At 34.8% G+C, this 25,146-nt stretch overlaps 1 protein-coding gene across 2 annotated transcripts in view; it reads left to right on the top strand.

Moving 5' to 3' along the window:
- Positions 1–3,172: 3,172 nt before the first annotated feature.
- The window catches only part of LOC110034083 (pentatricopeptide repeat-containing protein At4g04790, mitochondrial), a 114,097-nt gene continuing 92,123 nt past the window's right edge, over positions 3,173–25,146 (top strand). The window contains exons 1-6 of one of the 2 annotated variants that reach the window (XM_020738338.1): positions 3,173–3,522; positions 3,618–3,644; positions 3,746–4,339; positions 8,743–8,922; positions 10,234–10,298; positions 20,971–21,078. In XM_020738338.1, the coding sequence (XP_020593997.1) occupies positions 3,276–3,522; positions 3,618–3,644; positions 3,746–4,339; positions 8,743–8,922; positions 10,234–10,298; positions 20,971–21,078 (1,221 nt within the window). In that variant the 5' untranslated portion in view covers positions 3,173–3,275. Of the gene's footprint in view, positions 3,523–3,617; positions 3,669–3,745; positions 4,340–8,742; positions 8,923–10,233; positions 10,299–20,970; positions 21,079–25,146 lie in introns of both variants that reach the window. The other variant, XM_020738337.1, reaches the window with a different exon arrangement.

The following is a 25,146-nucleotide window of genomic DNA, read 5'->3' as shown; positions in this document are numbered from 1 at the left end:
TTGATAAAATCCCAATAAGCATATCCTTTTCATGAAGATAGTGCTGACGATGAATCGTGATGGTTTCACTGTTATTCTATATGCTGTAATAACTTAAGTGTTGTCGAGTGGTGTATTTTAAATGGATTGCATGGACTTACAATTTTGGTTTTTGATTTGATGAAATTGAAATACAATGTAAGATTTTAACGGGGTGGGTTGGGGGGTGGGTTGGGGGCTTGTTTGGTCAACATTAAAAGTAGTACGTTACATTTTCTTTTTTGTAGGAGTTTTAAATATTTAAGTATTTAGTTGGAAGAAATAATCATAATGATGTAAAACTTCCATGTCTTTTGAAATCAAGCTATAGTTCATTTTAAATATGTTTAGAATTAACTTGATTTGGGCAAATTATAAATACACTAATCACTGTAGTGTGAGGCGGCCACATCCTGCTATTGTTTGTTGCAACTGCCAGCCGTCGTTGTTGTTGCTGACCATCGATCGTCTTTTGCCTTCTATAGCCTAACAATTGCCTGCCATGACCCTCTGTTCGATGTCGCCCACAACTGTGATTTGCCATCAGCCATCACCCAATAGGGTTGTGAACGGGTTGGTTTTGAGCTGAGCTAGGGCCGACTTGAAATCAAATCAATTGGATTGAGTTCAAATCAAAATTGACTTGTGGCTCGTTAGGTTTGATTTCCAGCCAACTTTGGCTCGAAATTGAATCGAGCTTGGTTCGAATTGAAATTGATACGAGCTTGATCCAACTCGAAATCGAAGTGAGCTTGCTCAAATTTGAATTATTTGGATCCGTTCCAGCTCAAAATCGGATCAAACCAACTCAAAATCAAAACAAGATAGCACAATTTGAGTTATTTGGATCCATTTGAGCTTGAAATCCCCTTGTAGCTTGTTCAAATTGATTTTATTTAGCATTGTATATATTTTTTATAAATAAAAAAAAATACTTTGAACTGATCTCCAACTAGTTCGAGCCGATCCATATATGACTCAAAATCGGCTCATAAAAAATTCAATCGGAAGCATTGGCTCATAACACGTCTCATTTATTTTGATACAAGCTAAAATTCGAAATAATTTTAGAGCGATTAAGATTCTTTGAGCTAAATTCAAGCCCTATACTTCGCACCATCTTCTGCCTTTACTAGTTATCGACTGCCACTGCTCCCGTTTATTTTACATTGAATTGGTTTTCTTCAAATAAAAAAATAATAATAATTGCAAAGTCATATTTATTTTATACAGAACTAAATAACACTAAAGTATGCCAAATAAAATACATCAGCATTCATTTTTAAGCAAACCAAACAACCCCTTTGTAGTTCAAAATTAGTGTATTCTAAATACAAAAAAAAAAAATGTATGATTTTCAATTATACCATAAAATTGCCACTATATTTGATGTCACATGTCGCCATAGATTGCCGACCGCTGGCCAGCCACCAGTTTATTGATCACCACCATCCACCCTGTTTTACATTTATTTCAATTTATTTCATATCAAACATAAAAAAAAAATTATAACTTCTGAATTAATTTTATAAGAAACCAAATAACCCCAAAATAATTCAAATATACAAAACCTCATATTCATTATTGATCCGAGCTAGAAAATTAGTGGTCGTAGAGTCATCTCAGTGTTGTACGAGAATCCAACGCATTCAAAGAATAAAAATGATAAGTTAAGACAATAAAAGTATTTACCTAAAAAACTCATAAAAGGAAAAACCCCTGAGGCCTAGTCCGATAAAAAAATAATCAAATATAGTTTAATGAATATAGATACAGACCATTGTCCCACAAATGTGACAAGGTCACACACTTACATTGTTCGTATTGCACGGTGCTTAGGATGACACGCTGCTCTACGACATTGGCTGCTACTTCGTACTGTGCTTGTTACTTCACAATGTTTGTCGTTGTCCAACATGGTGCTTTGGTGACACGAGCAAGGGGCGGTTGGCGGTGATCGTGCTAATGATCAATGGTCAGTGGCTGTCGACAACGACATGAGTGGGAAGTATTCATCGGATCTTCGGTGTTGAACATTGGACCAACTCCTTTTTCTCCCAATCCTCCTCAAAGTTCAGGTCATATACTACTAGTTCACAGTCTAGGTTCCCTTTCATGAAGGGGATAAGACTTTATTTATTGAGTTTGAGAAAAACCTCCTGACAAATAATGACAGAATCCATATCACTTCATCGATGACCTTGAGAGTTCCCTTTGATCACACGGTTTTCTGCATACACGTGAGTGCCCTAAATGTGTGAAAATTGATCTATTTTAGGCTTGTTAGATTTCTCTCATGGGAATGCTCGATTTTACTATAAGTTTGTCAGATTTAGAATCAATTTGACGTTTCATTGGACACCAAAAGTTTTAAAAAATGATTTAACGGTTCTATTTGGGCTTAATACGACGCAGATTGAATCAACTTTAATACCATCTTGTCTGTCTAGTCGAGTCAGTCAGTTTGACTATAAGTTTGTTGGAATTTGAGTTATGGATAAATTTTAATTGCAATTTGGACGTTTCTTGCTCAATTGTTTTTTTTTTTTTTTGAGATTTATGTAATGCCTCAATATTTATACTAGATGAAAATTTATTGATGGAGTATCAATTATATTTCTTTTCAACAAATAAAAACGAAGCCCTTTGGGTTAACACAATCCTGACACACTTAATCGTTAGAGATTAACTTTAATCTACCTGAGTTTTATTTCTAACTAGCGTGGGAGGTGTTTGGCTCCAAGATAGATTTAGGTTAAATAAGATCTATCAATTCCGATATTATTAAATCTCCAATTGGTGACGGGGAGCAATCACGAGCGACGATGAATAAATCCTGTTTAAGTCTCAAAAGTTACAGAACACGAGAGAACTCAGATCAAATTTAATTTAATTTTTTTTCTTTCAATATTTAGTTGGATTTAAGTTATATTAATAGTTAAATTCTATAAATAATAGAATATCAATGACTCTTTTGATTTCAAAGAGACATAAATTGAGCATGAAAAATAAAAAATTGCAATTAAAGAGTTGATCAAAAGAATGTAAGAACATTAAGGCTTAGGTTTTGTTGTCCACAATAATGAGTGGGGAGAAGAACCACCGGCTTTTTTAGGTTTAAAAGTCCGGTCCAAGCGTGCCCCCACCAGCTTGATGTCTAAACCGGGCTCGGCTGTCCAGCTTTTCATGATTCAGTGCCCCGGCGCTGGAGACGAACCGCTGGAACTCAAAACCCTTCCCGCCGGCGGCGAGTGGCTATGCCCAAGAGCAGTGGAAAGCTCTTGTTTTCCGCCTTGCTGAAGGCCTTCAAGTCAAACGTCGCCGAGGTATACCCGGCCACCTCTGGGCTCCCAACCATAAACAAGCTTCTCAACAAACCATATGGCAATCCTCCGACCTCTCCCAACTCCTCCTCCGTTCCTACGGAGAGTTCAAAGAGGGCCATCTCCAGCCTAGCCGACATGTTCGTTTTGCAGTTAAAGAAAACGTCTCCGCAAGGCCCTGGTAAGGCGAGGCCAATTGTTCGGCTTAGAATTTATTTCTCACGCCTTTTTGTGCGTGAGTTTGTTGTTGATTGTTCTTCTCCTGGTTGGTTACAGCGCAGGAATCATGTGCTGAAATAACGAGTGAGATATCTTCCATCATTCCCAGTACGCTTCTCTTCCGCTGTTTCTGCTATTTTTCCTCTTTACTTGTGTTGCCTTTAAATGTTTCGGTTTATTTTCAGGTTTTGATGACCCCGAATCACCTACGACACAGGCGAACTTTGAGGACCCTTGCGGAAATCAGTATCTGAATGGCTTACATCAGAGGAAGAAGGAAACATCTAGATTTCGGAAGCAAAAGGTTATTTTGAAGAACGTGAAGTCTCGGCATTTTTTAAAACTTATGGAAGTATGTGGAGAGAAGCTGGATGTTGAATCTACCCTAGGTTTATTTGGTAGGTTAGGTAGACAAATAAGCTTGAAGGAATATAAGACATTGATAACACTCTGGCTAGGAAAGGCTAGAAGCATTAATGTTAAAGATTCTTTGGGTTATCTTCAAAAGTTGTTTCATCTCTTTAAATCCATGAGAGAAAGGGGTTTTCAGATTCCGGAAGATTGTTATGGTCCTCTTTTCGTGTATATGATTGACATGAGAATGAGGGATGAATTCAAAGTCTTTACTGACTTTATTAAAGATTATGACGATGGATCCTACACCAAATTAGGTTATTATGAGATGTTATTTTTGATTAAGATTGGTGATAAATGCAGAATTAAGGAACTATGCAGCTCCATAGCAGCTGGCTGGGGCGCTGATAATAATAAATTAGCAGGTATTCAATCTTCTATTATCAAAATTGCTATAAAATTCAGATCTACATTGTCTTTTAGATTTCGTAAGTTTATTCTCTATTTGGAATGCTCCCTACTTTTAGGAAGATGATCAACCTGCACATGTTATGACTATTGATTGAATTCCTTTCTTTCACTTGAATGCATGAACTTTCTTTTGTTATTTTAATTCCTCCTTTATTTGTTTGCTGCTAGCAGCTCTCTACAAAATTCAGTCCATCCTTACAAGCTCAACTTTTTATGTTTTTTATATGATGGAGTTTGATTCAAATTTACTGAAAATCTATTTAACGAACTTCGAATAAATTTTGGTGTTTTTTGGCCTCACTTAATACTCATATTTGCTGTGAAATACATTGAAATGATTGAAGTTTACACATAATTGTGCCTGCGAGCCTTATTTTTCCTACTTAATTACATTTGCACCAAGTGCATATTAGTAGGATAAAATTCAGCAACAAGAAGACAGATTGCTTGTTAATTAATATTTTGATTTTTTTTGTGCTTTTTAATTTTATTTATTTCCTTATCTGCAAAATAAAAGTTGATGTCAGATTAATAAACATATAACTTCTACTATTTTGAATAGAATTTTATTAGTGAGTGAACAATACTTAAATGTTTTAGTAACAATATTCAAATATATGCATCATTAATGTACTAAAACTCTATGTAATTGTATTAAAAATCAGTGAAATGTAATCTAATATTCTAAAATATATACACATAAAAGCATATATATATCTTTGATAATATTCTTTAAATATTTATTTTAAACATTTTAATATTCACACTGCTTAAAATTTTCTAATAATATCAATAGAATTCATTCAATCAGCCCGATACCTGATCATTGATTAATTGATTTGAACTTGGCTCGAGTCAAAGCCGAATTCTTCAACCCAAAGTTTAGGTCAGCTCGCTCTAACTTGAGTTGATATTACTCCCGTATTCCACGCAGGGAAAAAGGGAATGTAAATTTAAGATCAATGATTTAAATCAATGTGATGGGGTAAAATTGAAGTCCTATAAGCTGTAGACAAGGATATTGAAAGCATTTTGAGGCAGAAAGATTAATATTGCTCTCATGTTTGATCTTTATAACATTTTTTGAGAGAGTTTTCATGCGCTCAGGTGGTGATCGGAGCAATAAAAATTAATTCCTCTCTTGTTTGTTTCTTTAGCATGGTCTTATCATTGATTAATAAGTTTATTGATAAATTTTAGAGTAAAGTTTAACTCTATCATTTCCAACAAATACTTTTTAGTCATCTTATTTCCTGCAACAATAAGTGTATTTACTCAATTAAGTTGAATATCTTCATATTTTGGGCACAAAAAGAGTGAAATAATAATTTAATGAATGATAGTTAATGATCCAGAGTCATAATTTCTTGAGTAGTTTATAAACTCCTTTTATCATTCAATAAATTTGGTTGGATTAAATAGCCATGATTTTTTCTATGAAATCACAACCAACTTTTTAGCATATAGCAGTTCAAATGTATCCGCATCAAATACCTGTCATGATTTTAAAAAATTGATACAAGTTTTGTTTATTTATTTCTTCATTTTTCGAAGTAGATTTAGCAGGCATATGGATCTTTTTTTTAATTTGAAATTACACCAGGTTTATAGATCTCTATCATTCTTAGTTTTATGATAGGTATATATTTGTCTTATATCTTTTAGTATATTTACTTCTAATGTTGTATGATCATGATTTTTTTACTTGACTACTTAGTTCCATTTAGCTCTCACTAAAAATATATCATATCAATATCTTAAAACAAAGCGGGATGAAGAAATATTAATTTTTAAAATATGTGAGATAACTTATGTCTTTCACGTGTTAAACGTATCATTATATCTTTCATTTTTGGGGAAACAACAAACTTTAAAAGCTTTGATTAATATTTATATGTATTTCATTTAGCATCTCGACTATGAACTTCTTAAGTAAGCGGTTAAACTAATATTAATTTACTCAACCAAATCTTTAGATACTAAGTTGTTCATTAAGAGATACTAAGTTGTTCATCAAGAATTATGATTATTAATTTGATATTTATGCTTCTTCTCAATGTCAATCTCGTGCACTTATCATTACTCTTATGAAAAAACTTTTTAGATAATTTTATTTTGTACTTAAGGTCCTTATACTAATGATGTAGCACAAAATCTCTAAGGAGTAGAACCTAGAAGTTATGACAAATTTGTATTGAGGAATACCAATTATATCTTTTATTTTGGAAAGAAACAAACTTTTCATGCTTTAGTTAACTGGTATATTTCAGTCATTTAGCATAATCACTATGAACCTCTCAACTAAGTGATTAAACTAACATTAACCTACGATAGCAAAATCATCAAATACCACATGGTTCATCAAAAATCATAATTTTCATGTAGATCTGTACTGTTATTCTATATGAAATATTTTAAACAAACATGTGTGCATTCTCACATCTATGAAAAATAATTAGATAAATCTATTTATTACATAAAAATCCTTATACTATACTGATCAACCAAGTTAATTATACTGATCAACCAAGTTAAAAAATCAAGATACCTTCTAAGTTATGATAAAATACCGAGGAATACCATTATCACTTTTATTTTGGGAAGCGATAAGCTTTCAAGCCTTAACTTGTGTACTTATTTTATTTAGCATTACCACTCAAGTAAGTGATTAATCTACTATTAATTGGCAATAACCAAATCATCAAATACTAAGTGCTTCATCAAGAATTATATTATTCAATTAGATATTTATCCTTCTTCTCTACTTTATATTTAAAAAAACCATGCTTATTATTCTCTTGTACTTATTCTTTGCACTCATGGAAAATAAAAAACTATTGAAACATCTTCTTAAGTCTTAGAAAATTAATAGAAATAGATAATATTATAAAAAGATAGCACTCTAAAAAAATTGTGGAGCGAATCATAACTTTATAATATGATATATCTTCTTATGTTGAACATATGCAGAAATTAGAGCTTCAACTGCTGCGTAGAGTTCATACCAACAATGGTGAAAACAATTATTTTTTTGGAACAACAAGTGAGAGAGGTGAGGTTGACAGTAAGATAAGGCACGAGAGATCTGCATGTGCTCTGTGATTTGCTGCTTCTCATGGTGATAAACAAAAGATATTTCGGTATTCACTTTTGATATTCCTAGTGCTGGCTCTGCACAGTTATCTTGTTTGAGGATTTTATTGATCCCTTTGGCAGAGATCATAGAGGGTGCCTTAAACTTCACTTCAGCTTTTGCTTCCTCTCTGCTTATTACACAAATCCTTAAAGACAAACTGAAATGAACTGTAAGAGTGATGTTGTGCTTCCCATTTAGACTCCCACTTTTGACTTAAGAAAAAAACACAAGTAAAGAGGGACAATTTGCCGTCATGCTGTAAAGTTTTTGTTTGAATGAAGGGATGAATTTTTGTAAACGAATGGTGATGATTGGGTAATAATAAAATTATACAGGGGAATGTTTTTCTAAAGGTGCTATAACATTTTTACCATAATGAAGTATATGTTTTTGTGGATAATGGGTGATGATTTCTGTTTTCAAACCAAGCGTAGAAATTTATTTTGAAATCACAAGTCACATTTTTTTTATTCTATGGATTTGAAATATTTTCATAGGATACTAATCCAAAAACTAATGGGGATTGGTTTACTTGAGCAGGGTTATGAGAGATCTTTTCCCAAAGCATGTTAAACTGTATTCCAGTCCATTGATGAAGCCTATCCGACTCTAACGGATGCATCTAAATGAGAATCCCCAGTGAACTTTATTCTACTTGGGTTTCCATTCAACCTCTGAAGTTTATAATAATGAGCGAATGAATTTTTCCTAATTCCTCAGTAATAGAATGTAACTAATTGCTTGCAGATACAATTATGATTCCTCGGGCCAAACCAAAACTTTGTGAAATTGATTTTCTACTTTTTTTAATTTTTTGATTATTTTCTTTTGATTCATTTTGTTTGGTGTACAGGATTCCATGTTTTACTGAAATATTTGTCGGAATGTCTCTTAAGATGGAAGGTGTTTGCCAAGTTTCTGATTTTATCTATTTTTCCATACCAAACAGTTTTATTACGTGAATTCATGCATGAAAAAAAATTAAATAAACAGAAGCTTAGATGAATTGTTTTAATGCATTTTCAAGTTCATATTTTCACTGTCAGCAGAATATTTAAATTTACAACTTAATGATGAAGTTTTCTGTTACTAGAACACCAATTTCACTTTGTTACCCTGTTTTATTTGGGCGAATTAGTCCATGCTAGTATTTTTAGTAATTTTTGCTGGTATTTTCTTGTTTTCTCTGAATTTCACTTTTTCAACTTATTTGTTCTACAGAGAGCTATTTGTTGGCCTTATGTGAAAATGATATGGAGGAGGAGCTGATCCAATTACTAGAAGCATTTGATATGGGTGGTATTTTGTCATTGGAGCTTGCATCATGCATATCTAAATCTATAGGGAGGTTGAAGCTAGAGAATTTTATTGAGAAGTTTATTTTGGCATTCAAGATTAGAGGTGTGCTGTTGCTGTCTTTTCGTTTTTGTATAATTAACCTTCCTTAATATTAGAAGCTGGATCAATTTTCTAATTATTAATATTTTTGTAAAAGAGTGGCACTTTTGTGCAACGAATAAATATTGAACAATACATCCATTCAATATGACACTTGAGTGTAAATTTATTTTAATTAATTGTATATAGGTAACAAAACATGTTTTTTATACAAAATAATTGAAAGGAAAATGAAGATGAGTGATTTGAGCATTGAAAGCTAGTTGTTTTGTGCACTGAATTTTATATGAGTTGTTTATATTGTCTTGAACTATCAGCCACTCTACCAAATAAGGAAAAAGGCGACTAGAAAGGATGTCGCATTTTGAAAAGCATGGTCTGAGTGGTCTTCCCTTTTGAGAAATCTTTTATGACATTGCTGCTCTGATGAAATTTTAATATTTGAAATATCTTAGAAGATTTGTGCTCATGTTTTCATTTTATCATAATGTTTGCCTAATTTGGCTTGATTTTGCTGTTTGACTATGTAGTATTCATAGTCAATGGTTTAAAGTGCCATCTTCAATAATTTTCTTAGACATTTATCTTCATTTATTTTTATTTAGAATAATTCTATGATGAAAAAATTTCAGTTGCTTTTTTGCACCACTTAACTTAAAAGTAGCATTTGTTGAATTTTGCATCATGTAATCTCATCTAAAATAGTATTGGAAATAATTGGGCATAAATGGAAGAAGTGCAGAATACAATTCCAACTCTTGGATTGTAATCTCATCTAAAATAGTATTGGAAATAATTGGGCATAACCGGAAGAAGTGCAGAATACAATTCGAACTTTGAGTTCGAATTGTATTCTGCACTTCTTCCGGTTATGCCCAATTATTTCCAATACTATTTTAGATGAGATTACATGAGGCAAGTCCTAACAGACATCAGTTAGCATTGGTCTTGCCAGCAATGGATTCATGGAAAATGGAAATGCAGTACATGCTTATAATTTAAGAAATTTCTTCCCATTGCATTAACAATGCCTTTATTAATAAAGTTTAAGCATGTAAATCTTATATTCTGTCTTGATATAAAAGTTCGGTCATGTTGATAAACGTCCTACTTTTTGAATAGCAAGGACTTTCTTAATATTATTCCTAAATGGTGAGATGGTATAGCTCTAGATTTGTGCTTGGTTGCTGCTTTCCATTTTGTCCTAAATATGGCTTTTAAGGATCAATCCTTTGTTGGATCAAATGGCGATTATTACTTCTGAAGGTTATGTCTATAATATTTCATTTTTATTAATATGTTTGATAATTCTAGGAACGGAGGAAGAGAACATTTCATGTTTCATCTATGATTATGCTTCCAGCATACCTAATTTAGCGGTGAGGAACTTCTCATGACGATGCTGGTAATTTCAATTCTTTAATCTGAAGCTTTATAAGGTGATGGTGCATAAGCTCTTTTGTTTACCGTTTCTTGTTGATAAGTGACAATTTATAATTTAGTGGTCATTTGATTTGGCACACAAAACTTGTTGCTTCTTGAAGTAACTGTCAGTTTTTAGCATTAATCAGATGATCAGTCGTCTACATTTTATTCTATTGACAAGAATTCGCTGTATTGCTTCATCATCATCAATAGTCATACCTAAAAAAAAAAATCATTAGCCATATCCAACGACCGTCCGAGATGGCTGGAATAGCAGCTGGTGCGAAAGGGAGGGGATTTCTGTTGGCTGGAATTATTATGGCAGCTAGAGGGAGCGCTGGAATGGCAGGGAACTTGGGCTGGAATTCAGAAACTGTAAGAAGAATAGAGTTGGCAGTTGTTCCGGGCGGCTGCAGTAGGAAACAACGGGTGGGAACAGTGTGGGGAGGACGTGAAAGGGGATTAGGGAAGATAAACACCACATTGGGAGAGAGATACAGCCGGAACACTACTAATCCACAAAGGGAGAAAACGAACTCCGACGGCTGTCTAAACAAACTTAAATTAAAAATTGACTCAAAACATTAAAAAACAGCATATATAATATTAGGGTGACTAAGAAGTGGACCCCACTCCCTATAGGCGGCAACCCCAAGAGCAAAAATGTTGGTCGGCCCTCAAAGCTGTGATAATGAACTGGTCCATGCTGCTACTCCACTCTCGTGCCCGGTACTGCACCAACAGTAACGGAATAGCGCGCATGCGTGATAGTGACCCGTGTGCGTCCTGCCAGCATCCCACCCACATCAGCTAGTTAATTTGCCTTTTTCATTAAAAACCCTCAACTCTTACTTCCTTTCTCAAATTGAGTTATTCTTGAAAACAGGCTCAGATGAGAAAGGTTATACAAGCATCCAAGAAAATTTGGCAAGTCCAAGCTGTCCCCTTGAAGCCTATTTGTTTACCTATCTTTTCTTCTTGTCCAACAATTTTAATCTCTTTTTTTTCCAATTTAAAATTTAAATGGCCATCCTGCATCTTTGCTGCTTAACATCTAAGGTTTTACTGGAGAAGAGAGATTAAAGGGGCTCTTTATCATGAATACTGAGATTGTTATGAATAACTTGAGATTTCATAAGTAGCTTATAATTTGTTTGAGTTGTAAGAGGCTCTTCTATAGCCCTTTTTTCGAAATTAGATTTAAAGCCTTTACCTATGGTTTTAGATTTTTGAAATTTGTCATCTATTTTGCAAATGTTATTTTTCTTATTAAATTTTCTTTATTTGTTTTGAACTTTGACTTTTCTGTTGCTAACGTAAAGTGTCATAAATAGAATACCAAGTAATTCAGACGACATTCTCGCCTCATTTGATGTTAACCCTATCTGAATAATGCTTATAGAGTCACAATGACTTCCAATGGCAATGCTTGCACTTGTGCTCAACATTTCCTAGTGCAGTTTTTCTTTTTATTCTGTGCTTTGCGATTATAGAATTATTACACAAGTTATGTAGTGTGTTTGTGTTACGTTTACGAGACATTTATTTACCAAGGCGTGCGTCTAAAGTTGTATGAAGTTCAGTTCATGTTTTCTATGCTTAATTACCATGCGAGTTCACATATTTTGCATGCTTGAGCATGGATGTAGGAGTGTGGCATGTACATGGCACATGTATTATAAATGTGCATTCATGCGTGCATCTATTGTTGGAACTTCAACGTGCTTGTATGTATGTATGATTGATGGAGTGCCATTGTGGACAGTTGCATGTATTGTGTGCATCAATGTGTGGGAATATGTCTATGTAGTTTGCATGTCTATATGTAATGTTTCTAAATGCACCTGGAGATTGTTTTTATTCGAACGTGCATTGATTCCCCAAAATTTGAGATTTATGGGGCTACACCATAAACTGCTTCTATGCCTATTTTACTTTGGGTAAGTGACGCTGGGCTTAGGAGGTCCGAACCGGTTCAACCCAACTATTTTTTGGACTGGCTGGTCCAAAAGGGCAAGTTTTACCTCCCGAGGAGAGGGGTCTCTCCCCCTTCTTAACTATCTACTATTATAAATAGGTTATTTGTCGTGTTTAAGGTTAGTTTTTCTTGGTTTGAGTTATGATTTCTGTTGGGACAGCTGTTGGTGTCCCCTTTTTCCTTTTTCAGGGCTGTATCCGACGGCGAGAAGGTGCTCTGACTGTAACCCGTCCAAGGTAGTGCGTGTCTTCCCTTTTCCTTCTTGCTGTCACTGCTCCGACAACCCCCCGGTCGTTGATTCCCACTCCTTCCTACTCGCAGTCACGCCCTCTAGCACCCCTTTCCTCTTTGTCTTACTGCTACCAGGGTTTCCTCACCCATCCAATTACCCTGCCCGCCCCCTTACATCTTCAGCTACCGCTAAACACCTGAAGTGTCTTGGTTCCCCCTTCCAGCCTTCCTATAGCCTTCCACTATCTAGTCCCATATTCCACAACACCTGCTACCAACGTGCCATTCAACTTTTTTGTCTCTTCCACCTCAGAGCACCCCTATCTCCTAGCCATCCTCTTATACAGCTGCAACTCACATTCCCTCATCCATTCGCCAACCTCGACCCTTCTTCTTCCTTCCATGACCATTCGCAGTCAGGTCCACTCACCTCTGCTGTCAGCTAGCCGCAACCCCTAGACCTACCTTGCCTCGGCTGCCACAACCACAACCCGCACTTCTCCTGCTGTGCAGTGGCCATCCGACTCTTCCGCGTCGTTCTAAGGTGTTGTTTATTGTTTGTTTTTCGTTTATTTCCTGTTTTGAAGAGTCTTGGTTTAACATTCAACAATAATATTTCCGTTTTCTATTGTGGTTTGGGTCAACTCTGGTATCATTTGGTGTAAGAGCTAGCTTAACTCTAGTCTTATCCTAGGGTTTCTTAGTATACACCTTACCCTCCACCAAATTTTTTTTTCCTATTGCCAAACCTTTGCCACATTTTGACCTAACCCTAATTCTCCTTTGCTGTTTTACAAAATCTGCAACCCTAAATCAAATTCTAGATACCATTGATTAGTCCTCTACATCCTCTTTCACCTCCCAACTCTAAATTTTCATTATGCCACCAAGGAGATACACCCCCGAGCCTATCTGGGAAGAGATAAAACGAGAGATCCACCGACTTCACCGGAGACTTGCGGACATTAAGGATGAAACCCAGGGGGAGATTACTTTAACTTGGATTGAAAGAGTTGCAAGGGAGCTAGAGACGAGAATCTGAATCGCTTCTGTCGAGAGGATTTTAGTGATACAGAAGACCGGCCACGATGTTGTAGAATTCAGTATCAGAGGAAGCCGAGAGAAGAGTCAACATGTTGAGAACAAGAAAATCTGAAGATAATGTGGGAGACATAACACCAGTTCTTACCAATTTTCTACAGACAGAAGATGCATACTCTAGCTTCAGAAGTGGAGAGACCACATCACCTAGCGACCTCACGTCTTACAGGTAGAGTTCAAACTTAGAATCTTATAGCCAGATTACACCCAAGAGAACACCCATGACGACCTTGTCAGAGGACAAACTGATTCAGAGTGGAGAACATTTGAAATCAATTCACATCTTTAAATTTGTTACAGTCAGGAAGTGTTCCAGGTGCCATAGATTTGAGAATGTTTAATCATAATGCACAATGAGGGAGTGATCTGTTTTACCAAGGAGGGTGTCTTAGAAAATTTGGTTAAGGAAATCACAGACACTGAAGAGAGTGTGAACACAAAAGAGAAATAACAGCTACTAGCCAATGAGGAAGAAACAATATCGGTTCCAATTGAACATAGGAGAGAGATTCCCATTGAGTTGATAGTAACAATTCTAGGTGTTGAGTTTGAGGTCATGGGCGTTTATGCAGGGTATGAGATTGTGGTACCTCGAGCTACCGTTTTTTAGTCGTTGAGAGGAACATCAACATGAATGACCTTGGATGTCCAAAAGGGTCATGAGTTTGAGGAGTTAACATCCGATGCAAGATCACCACAAATAAGAGAAATACACATTTTTCGGATGTGCAGACCTTTTCCTGAGTTATCCCTATTGAGGGAGGTTCAACATGTCAGAAGTGGGGTTATTTTGTGTCATTTTAAGACTATTACATAGAGTTATTTAGAGACTATTTTCAGTTCAGCTTGGTACCCATCGTTAGATGTCAAGACAGGAGTGGAAGAAGCAGGTTACAACTGGATGACCCGATACTTGATTCGTGAGAATACTTGTCTATTTATAGTTTTAACTCAGGTTGTGCCAAAGGTGGACGAATACCTATTCTATCAAATTGTGCTTTGGAACGACAACACCTATTTGATCGACCTCCTGGGGCATTTGACACCGTGCTATGAAGAGCCAAAAACTTCGATGAATGAAGTTGAAGTTCCCTCAACCTTAGGAGACTAACGCAGTGCTGAATCAGTTGGTTTAGCTGAACCGGTTCAACCCTACTATTGTTCGGACCAACCAGTCCAAGGGGGTGAGTTTTACCGCCCAAGGGGAGGGACCTCCCCCCTCCTTACGTATCTACTATTATAAATAGGTTATTTGTTGTGTTTAAGATTAGCTTTTCTGAGTTTGAGTTGTGATTTCTGTTGGGTTAGTCGTCGAAAACCTCTTTTCCTCTTCTAAGGCTGTATCCGATGGCGAGAATGTGCTCCGGCTGTAACTCGGCCGAGGTGGTGTGCATCTTTCTTTTCCCTGCTTGCTGTCACCACTCTGACAACCCTTCGGTCTCCATTTCCCACCCCTTCCTGCTCCCAGTCACACCCTCTAGCCCCCCTTTCCTCCCTGTCTTACCGCTACCAGGGTTTCCTTACCCATCCTGTTACCCTGCCTACTCCCCTACATCTATAACTAGTGCTAAACACCTGAGTTGTCGCTATTCCACCTTTCAACCCGCAAACAACCTTCCACTGTCCAATCCCATATTCCACAACACTTGCTCCCAACCCTCCATTCAACGTTTTCGTCACTTCCCCCTCACAACCACTCCTATCTACTACCCATCCCCTTATACAATAGCACCTCCCGTTCCCTCCGCCATCCGCCAACCCAGGGCCTTCTTCTCCCTCTCGTGACCATTCACAACCAGGTTCACTCATCCCTACTGTCAACCGGCCGCAACCCCTCAACCTAGCTTGCCTCGGCTGCCACAACCCCAACCTGCACCCTCCTGTTGTCCAATCGCCATCCGACCCTTCGCATCGCCCTAGGGTGTCGTTTATTGTTTGCTTTTTGTTTATTTCCTGTTTTGAAAATCTTAGTTGTAAGCTATTTAAATTTTATTAATAATATTTTCTTCTTCTATCGTGATTTAAGTTAACTCTAGTATCAATAAGTGCTTGGGCTTACATAGGAGGCTTGTTTGGATGGCTCAAGTTGAAAAATGTTGTTTTTACTGTGACCCTTTTGTGTGCCATTACTTGGCTATTTCTTGATCAATTGTATCAACTTTGAATTTTACGAGAAGATTCTTTTGATAATAGGTGATAGATCTAGATGTGATGATGAGCTAGTCTGTGAAAATGACATGTTAATTTGGGATAACCATTCCTCATTTCTTCCCATAGGTGCTGTTTGGTTTAAAATAATTTGGGAGAATGCAAATATGTTTTAATTCATGATTTAAAATTTGTTTTTAGGTGAATTCATTTGATCGGAAAATGATTCTCCAACGAAATGCTAACAAATATTTTTTTCATTACTTTTTGCTTACCCAACCCCAATGTAAAACTATGGTAATTAACAATCCGATTTCGAGCCGACTGGGGTTGTCTCAAAATCGACTTGAAAGAAATTAGATCAAAAAATTTGTCTCGTAGTTCGGCTCGTTTATTTCAATCCGAGCCAAAATTCGAGTCATTGTTCGAGCGATTAACGATCCTAGAGCGAAATTTGCTAAATTCTCAACCATACGATGTTAACGATTTGATTTCGAGTAGAGCTGGGGTTGAATCGAAAAAAATTCGATCCAAAATTTTGGCTCGTAGCTCGGCTTATTTATTTTGATCCGATCTCGATCCGAGCCAATATTCAAATCAATCTTCGAGCGATTAATGATCTTCAAGCTTAATTCACAGCCCTACATAAAACGGGAAGAAACCTTATTGGGTCATATCTTGAGCATGCATGCCTCATACTCACATGAAATAAAACTTAATTTCTTAAAGTGAGTTATTTTTAAGTAAATTTCTTCTCAATCAAGGTAAATGAGGCAACACGGATTTCACTTTATCATTTTAAGTACCATTCTTTTCTTGTAATTCCTTGCAACCGAACACTACAGTTTCTTAGTGTTTTTTTTTGTTAATTTAATCAGTAAAAATGCACTTGTTCCAAGGGCAAGTGTTCAGAAGTTGCCCAACTTAAAAATAATTCATGGTGGTCTTCATCTATCTCACTATGCTTGATTAAGTTTCAAAACGTATTAAGACCATATATGATTGAGAAAATTTAGTTCTAGTGTAAAATTAGATGAATATAATTTCATTATATTGAAATGTGAACATGTACAATAATGGGGCTTTTATGCTAAACTATTCATTAAAAATAGAGCTTGCATGTTCCTTGAAATCCCCATATATTTTTGCATCTTTCAGTTCTAAGTTTTATGTGAGAAGTATTAAATCAACCAACAAAATATGTTGATGCATTGGAGTTCAATAAAACAGTATAGTTTCACAAGTAAACTGCAAATGAATGTAAAGTTGGTTAAACATAATTAATTTGCGGCTTGGCAACGTGGATTTATTTGCTTTTGATGAAACATAAACTTTATATCTTACAGTTGAGCTATGGAACACTGACATCTAAAATGCCTTTCCTGTTTGTGTTAGAGACTGACACGCCTCTACACATGTTTGACACTTTCAAAATTATGTTGACATTATTTAAGGGTGAAATTTGATTTCGACGTGGTCGGGATACGGACCTGAGACATCAACTTGCCTTAGATAACTTGTGGAGAACTATAAATAAAGAGCATTTATAAATGAACTATCAAATAGTTTGAAGCTATTTTGAAGAGGCAAACAGGCGTCTAATATTTTGAATTGTGAAATGCCATGGATGACACCCTATGGTTTTACAAATTGTTAACGGTTTAGGAAGAATTTTGAATGACATGAGAAGATGAAAGGGAGGGCACAAGAAAGCTTTGGATATTAGAAGAGAGTAATTCCTCAGTAAAATTGAAGAAATAACCATAATAAAGTAAAAAAGAATGAGATGGAAATATTAGAAAATTTATAAAATTTCTTAAGCCAATTTTCAAGGTTAACTAAAGGAGAAATCCATTCTTTTTCATCAATACGTAACATATAACAACAACAAAGCCTTAATCCCACTATGTGGGATCGACTCCATGAATCCTTTTTTTTCCATTGCGTCCTCTTTAGAGTCATATTTTCATTTAGTTCTAATAAATTCAGATCATTTTTATACAATAAACTCAAGTCTTCCTCGGACTTCCTCTGTCTTTCTTAACATAAGTTGAATCTAAAATATCTACTCTTCTAATTGAATCATCAGATGATCGACGTTTAATGTGACCAAACCATCTAAGACGACTCCTCTAATTTTGCGCCACTGGAGCTACATCAACCCTATCACGGATATATTCGGATATATTCATGTACTACTTGGAACTTGTCGAGTACAATTCGAGCATTCTGGAAATAAATACAATAGTGTTTCATGGCAAGCTACTAAATGAATGGGTTTTATGCTTCTCTTTTAAAGGCCAACATTCAGTGTCATAGAGCATTTTGCATGTCTCACCACCAACTTCCATCATCTTATAAAATTTTTCTTTCAGTCTAAGCGGTACTTTTCGATCACACAATAGGCCTAAAGCATTCATTCACTTCAACAAAATAACTTGAATTCTACTAATAACATCCCCATCAATATCACTATCACTCAGAACAATAGACCCAAGATATCTAAAGCGTTCACACCTTTTAATAATTTGATCACCCATAGTTACATTTCAGTCTCTAGAGCTACTATTACTAAAATTACATTCTATGTATTCAGTTTTAGTTCCGCTCAAATGAAGGCCTTTAGACTCCAAGTTAGACCTCCATAGTTCAAGTTGTTGCTTAGCTTTTTCTCTCGTCTTATCCACGAGAAGGATATTTTCGACAAAAAGCATACACCATGGTACATCCTCCTATAAGTGTCTAGTGAGACCATCCATAACTAAAGCAAAAAGATATGGGCTTAAAGCCGAGCCCTAATGTAAACCAACAGAAATAGGAAAATATTTGGCCAGTCGTCATTCCATTCGAACACAAGTAATAGTTCTTATATACATATCTTTAATGGCTTGAATATAAGTCATATCGACACCTTTCTTCTCAAGAACAATCTAAAAGATATCTCTTGGAACATTTTTATAAGCTTTTTCTAAATCAATAAAAATCTTATGTTGGGTCTTAACCTATGTTCAATTACCCTCTCACATAATTTTGAAATATGACATATCAACTTAATTCTTCTACAATTTTCTCACTCTTATGCATCCCCTTTATTCTTAAAAAGGGGACCAAAATACTCTTCCTCCACTCCTCAAACATCTTTTTAGTTTTTAAAATAATATTAAAGAGTTTAGTAAGCTAAAAAACTCCCAAATCTCCTAAATATTTCCATATTTCTATTGGGATATCATCAGGTCATACAAACTTTCCACCCTTGGTTTTTTTTAAAGCCTCCTCAACTTCTTTTTTACTAATGCGACAATAAAATGAAATATTTTATTATTATTAATGATATTAAGATCACTAAGGTCGATCGTATTTTCCGAAACTTCATTAAAAAAGTTTATCAAAATAACTCACCCACTTATTTTGATTATCTTTTTTTAAGAAAAACACTATTTAATTTTCATCTTTAATACACTTGATTTAAATCTTTACTTGAATTAAACATATATGAAATTAAATTTATACGAAAAGAAGAATTTTCCCTAGGCTTTGGCCTTGTTGATGTCTCTTATTTAAAATATATCCATGAAATCCCAATTTTTATTAGCCGATCTTAAGATAGAAAATTAGTCAAATTCAACATTGAAAGAGTACAACTAAGGCTATTTGAAAATACTTTTTGTTCGTAAGTTGCTCTTGCACAGTTTGTGAAAGGGTAGTATTCGAACCGTTCATTTGTGCGCTAAACACGAACAATAATTTTGAGCTCAATTTATATGCGAGTTGAGCACAAAAGACACTTGTGTGATTCTATTTGTCTCATTTATGCTCAAAATAATTGAATAATTAACTAATTATTAATTACATAAATCATAAATTTCTAATAAGGTTTTTTATTTTATATATATATTTTTTGATTTTTCAAGTTTTATTAAAAAAGATTAAAATTTAGTATTTTTAGAAAATTCGAGCTAAATATGGCCAAACATGCTGCACATGAATGGATGAATTCTAAAGATCAAGCATGAATATGCCATTTACAAAAAATTTTGATTGCGAATTAGAACGAGTCGAATACAAATTGATGCTAAGCTCATTCAAGCTAGCTTTTTTACACCCTAAGCACAACAAAAATAAAGCTTTCCCATTGCTATGATTTTACTGCTAAAGGGAGATGCAGTTGGAGAGAAAAGGCTTTGGCCTCTGATTTGCTCGGTTCAATAAGTGAGATGTAACGAGCAATCACCATTAGAGATAAGAATTGCAACATAAACAATGAAGATGCAAACCAATGATGTTTCCCAATAAAGAGGCGGTTGATGGATGAAAAACGGGATTGATGTTGATTCAACTTAAGGATTTCATGTGGTAGAAACAAACATATGTAACAATTGTAGTGGTAGCAATGGTAGTGAAGACGAAGAATGCTTGTTCACTGGGTTCAACCCATCTTTTCCATCATCTTCATTTGCCTTTAGGAGGTTTCAATTTTGCCCTCTTGATGATAGTTAAATTATAGGATGCTTTGAGTGAAGAACGAAAATCAATTCAGGCTTCGCTTCTTACGCCAGTTCAGTTTGACATTAGGGTTTCATAAAAGTGGATATGATGGGCTGGGATTTCTTTTTGAAATTTAAAGGTGGAAATCTTCTCTTGGTGAAATTTCAAGCCCATTTTAATAATAATATATCATACACTCAGCTTAACTCTTATTTATCTCGCTCCATCGGCTGATTTTCTGGCAGGATAACACCACGTTACTGAAAATCCCTGCTCATCTTAAATCATCCTGTCTTCTTGACATTGCTTGTAACATTCTTCGCTGCATTTTTTTTTCTTTGGTGGTTTCTGTATGAATATGATAATTGATACTTTAATTTTTATTTTATATTGGTTTTGTCATTCTTGGCAGAAAAGGCTTTTGAACACAATCTGTTCAAGTATATGCATGTTCATGTGTGTTTGTTTTTGTGAGAAAATTCATTCATATGAATATCTATATCTATGGTTTTTATCTACTTTAAGTGTGTTTATACACCTTTTTGTATATGCATGCACATACACACATGTTCAACAACAAGACGTTGATGCATTCTAGCGTTTTTCTGAATTTCTTGAAATTGATTTTCTTGTCATCTGCATTTGGCTGGTTTTTGAATATTTAAGACTTATTTTGCTTGAAGGTTGAAGATATTATATCAAAATTTGAAAAGCTACATGAGAAAATTGAAGTCATACCTACTGTTGCATCTTGGGACAAGCTGATCAAACTTTCTTGCAATTTGTCCAAGGTTTGTTTCTGCTACTTGGTACTATTTTTATTTTTTATTTTTTATTTTGCTTATATGGCACGCTTATTGTTTAAAAAATATTTAACTGCTAATAATCGTAGTATAATTCATTTGGTGTGTCAGTTTAATTTTTTTTTATTAAACCTTATTATCATTTAATATGGTGCCGCTCTTATATCTTTTATATTTCTTTGAATTTTGTTTTTTATATAGACAAGTCCTATCTATTAACTAATCTCTTGATTGCAACGAACTTTGAATTCGAGACATTGTGCGGAAGGCCATCACTTAATTATGATATCAACGGAACTTTTTAGCTAACCAAGCTTAAAGGACTGGATGCATGCATATGACACTGATAACCTTTTTGAAGGCGACTTCTTGTTACTATGAATTGATATGTTTAAGGCATCATTTTCTTATCCTTGAACTTCTATAGAACAAATGTCACTTTTTTACTTAACTTGGCGTTGTTATAAATTTTTTGTTAACTTATTTATATTTTTTAACTTGTTCTTCATTGCTTCTCAGTTGGTCAATGGCTGGATTTTTCCTACCTTCATGGTTTGTGTTTATAAAATTGCATGCCTTAAGTACAAAAAATATTACAAATGTAGAAAAGTTTCAAATAAGATCCTTATATGTCTAATTTGTTAATCTCTTTATTGCACACCGAAAGAAGCCCTTCTTCGTCGTAGTGAAAGATGAATGGCTTGGTTGAAAAGCATAGAAATTTTAGTCAGCAATCATAGTCTATATTTGGTGTCATCAACAATTAGGCCCTCTTACCATTGATGTATGGATAAATATGGATATCCTATTTTCGGTGTATGCTACTGTAAATATCACTATGTTTTAGTTGGGCTTGTATGGTAAGGATATTTCCCTCAAACCCATTTGGCGACCAGTTTATAAATGAAAATAAATTATTAAAATTTGATTTTATTGAATTCTGTTTCTAATGCCCATTTTATTTATTGGTTCTTAATTTTTTTTTCTGTTTCTCATGTAGTGTCGCAGCCTCTTTATCACCCCTACTTTTCTTTTAGTATATAATCTATTTTTTATGTGATCTTGCTTTCATAAGTTCACTTGGTATTTTCTCTTTTTTTTTTTTTAACCTTGCACTTTGAGTTGGTTCCTTGAGCTCGCACACCTTAAATTGATAGGGAGCATTCATAGATAATTTGGTCAGGACCCAGCCTGAGAACTTGGAATACAAAGATGGGAACAATCAGTCAGAAGGAAAAAATACAATCTAAATATTTTCAGTATTTAAACAAACTTATATATAACATAAAAGAGCTATCTATTTCACAATTTTAATTTACAAGCATTCGTTCAGATTTAAATTTTTAAAACTATAGAAAAATAAAAACAAAAATATTGTACCTATCTCCTTTGGTTTCTAACTTCTATGCACAGTCTCTATGATCCATCTATTCTAAAGGAGATCTCCTTGAAAAATATTAGCAACTAAAGACATGAGTTTAATAACTTAGTGGGTAAAATGTATTTAAATTATAATAATTCATATTTGAAAAATATTTTGTAAAAAGACAATAAGCAGTAAAAATAAACAATAATGAAATTATTTTTATTGTTATTTTTATTATTTCATTTAAAATATTTATCAGCAGAAGTCATCGTTTTAATGTGTATTAAAAGTACGCATTTCATAACCATTTTCAAAACCTACCAAAATGTAGATAAACATTTTCATTTTACCTACTTGAGTACGTTGCTTCCCCATTTAGTACTATATGTTAGTGACTCCACATATGCATATGAATATATGATATTTTATTTCTTTCTTTTATTTAACATTTATTTTAAATATTTAAAACATGAAACTTTTATTTTCTTAAAATAAAGTACTAAAAACAGTAAAAATAGTTGCAATTGATTTCATAAATAAAAAAGAATTATTTTAAAATAAAAATATTTTTATCCACATGTTTAAGGCAGTCAGTTGTCCTTTTCTCAGATCAAACTATTTCTTTTGTGCTTTAGTAACTCATTTGCTTTGATTAGTTTCAATTATCTTTGTCCTTCTTCATGTTCTATTATACCCCTAAAGTATTAATCATTTTATGATGATTATCCTACGCTTGGATTTTCTTTCCCATATATGTACGAACCTTCAAACAAACATTAGTATTCACAATTACATCAATTAACTTCCAGATTTTGTTTTATTAGGAAATTTCTTGAGCTTGTTTTTTTTTTGCTTAGGGTTTTGAGAATCTAATTTATTATTAATATGAATTGATTAAGAAGTCGAGATTAACTTTTGAAATTTGACATTATACCTACAAATTTTTATCCTCCGTAACAAAATCCTTCTTGATTTATCTTCCTCACCAAGAGCCTAAAATAATTTGTGATAAAACTCAAGAAAATTTCATTTTTTGATTTCCAGAAGTTAAAGATTTTCACAAAAATTGTAGATGAATCTTAAAATTTCAGTGCTAAAATTCTCTTCTAATTTTGCAAACATCCCTTTTTCCTTTATGCTAAGCCACTTTCTTCACTCAGAGCATACAAATGCTCGTTTAAGCTTCTCTCAAGTGCCTAAACTCCGTTCTATAGGGAAAAGCCTCCGAGTTTTCTCCTTCTTCGCACAGAAAGCTCCCGTAAACTCTAAACCCTCTTAGTCTGTCGAAGACAAGTGAGGAAGGCTCGCTTGAGATGCTTGAGCCCCTAGTTTGTTTGCTTGCGCTTGTGACTGTGGAATCTCCTATTGATTCCGCTTGTGCCCTCTCTTTCTTCCTCAATGATCGTTGCAGGCACACGAGGAAGGCTTGTGCTTGAGCGCGAAATCACTCGACATGTGTGCTCGTGCAGTCTATCGAAGATGCTTGAGGAAGATGAGCCATTTGGTCGCTCGAGGATCACCTCTCGATCTTTCTCCCTTCAGTCTCGTCGGCTCCATCTTTGCTCCATTTCCCGTGCCCTCTTTGTCTATTACATTTGTGTGGAATGGAGGAAACAAGGGAATAAGCCTCAATTATCTTCTGGTCGGTAGTGGGGGTTTTGATCGAATGACACTTGCGAAGTAGGTGTCTGTCGGCGCTAAAAAAAAGGGGGGAAAGGTTAAAAGTTTAAAGGTGGTTTGTTCAAAAGTTGTCCGTAAGAAGCTGTCGGTCGCTGGAAGTGAAGTTCCGTCGCCCGCTTCGGAAGGACGTTTAATTTACATACATATATATAAGTTTTAAGAAAAAATATGAAATCAAACTGACCTCATATTTTTCACAGTTTAAATGAAAGAACGCCCTACCTCAAATCCTGTATCTATCCCGAGAGATAAACACAAGACTTGAGGATGAGACTCGATCAAATAAACTAAGAAAACATATGACATCCGTTTGATCTACGAAACCGTTTTATTTGCCGACAAGTTTCCCTATTTAATACAAAGAATTAAATAATGTTTATTTTAAGCTGAGTTCGGAAAAGCTTCCTATAAGGGCAAGCCCTTATAGTTAATTACATCTTAAATGACTGAAGTCACCTAAGAAAATTCTCGATAAAATCAGGGAATACTATCTTCAAAGAAGTCAAAAGGATAGAACTTTTCAACGAAATCAGACGAAGAGGTGTGAAAGGGGAAAAACTCAAATCTGGAACATTGTTGAGGAATCCAAGTGAAGAGAAACCAGTGGAGGTCATAGTTCCGGAGGCGAACCTCGGTGACTTCCCAGTCTAACTTCCCAGTCTATCCTATGGTTTCTATGGTTTGGCCTCAGTTTCGAGAAGAAATTATTCAAGTGTTTCGTCATGTTAATTTTATTTAATTAGGGCTTATATTTGCGTGACATGGTCACACAAACTGCCTGGAAGATATGAGTGTTTATGTCGTATCGGACGACACCTCGGAACTTAGAACGAGGTAGGACTTAAATCGTACAACAGAGCTATACGAATACCTGACCCCTTTCCTAGAACTAGAGACAGAGGCAAGACTAAATTGAGTCGTCCCACAACCTCGAAATCTTATGGATTGTTGTTTAATTTATAAGAAAGAAATGGTTTTGCTGGGGAAGACATGTTCTGCTGTTGAAGATG

This window comes from Phalaenopsis equestris, unplaced genomic scaffold (assembly GCF_001263595.1).
Source record: "Phalaenopsis equestris unplaced genomic scaffold, ASM126359v1 Scaffold001343, whole genome shotgun sequence".
NCBI lineage: Eukaryota > Viridiplantae > Streptophyta > Magnoliopsida > Asparagales > Orchidaceae > Phalaenopsis > Phalaenopsis equestris.
The sequence above is the reverse complement of the archived record's forward strand: the minus strand, read 5'-3'. Positions and strand labels throughout refer to the sequence as shown.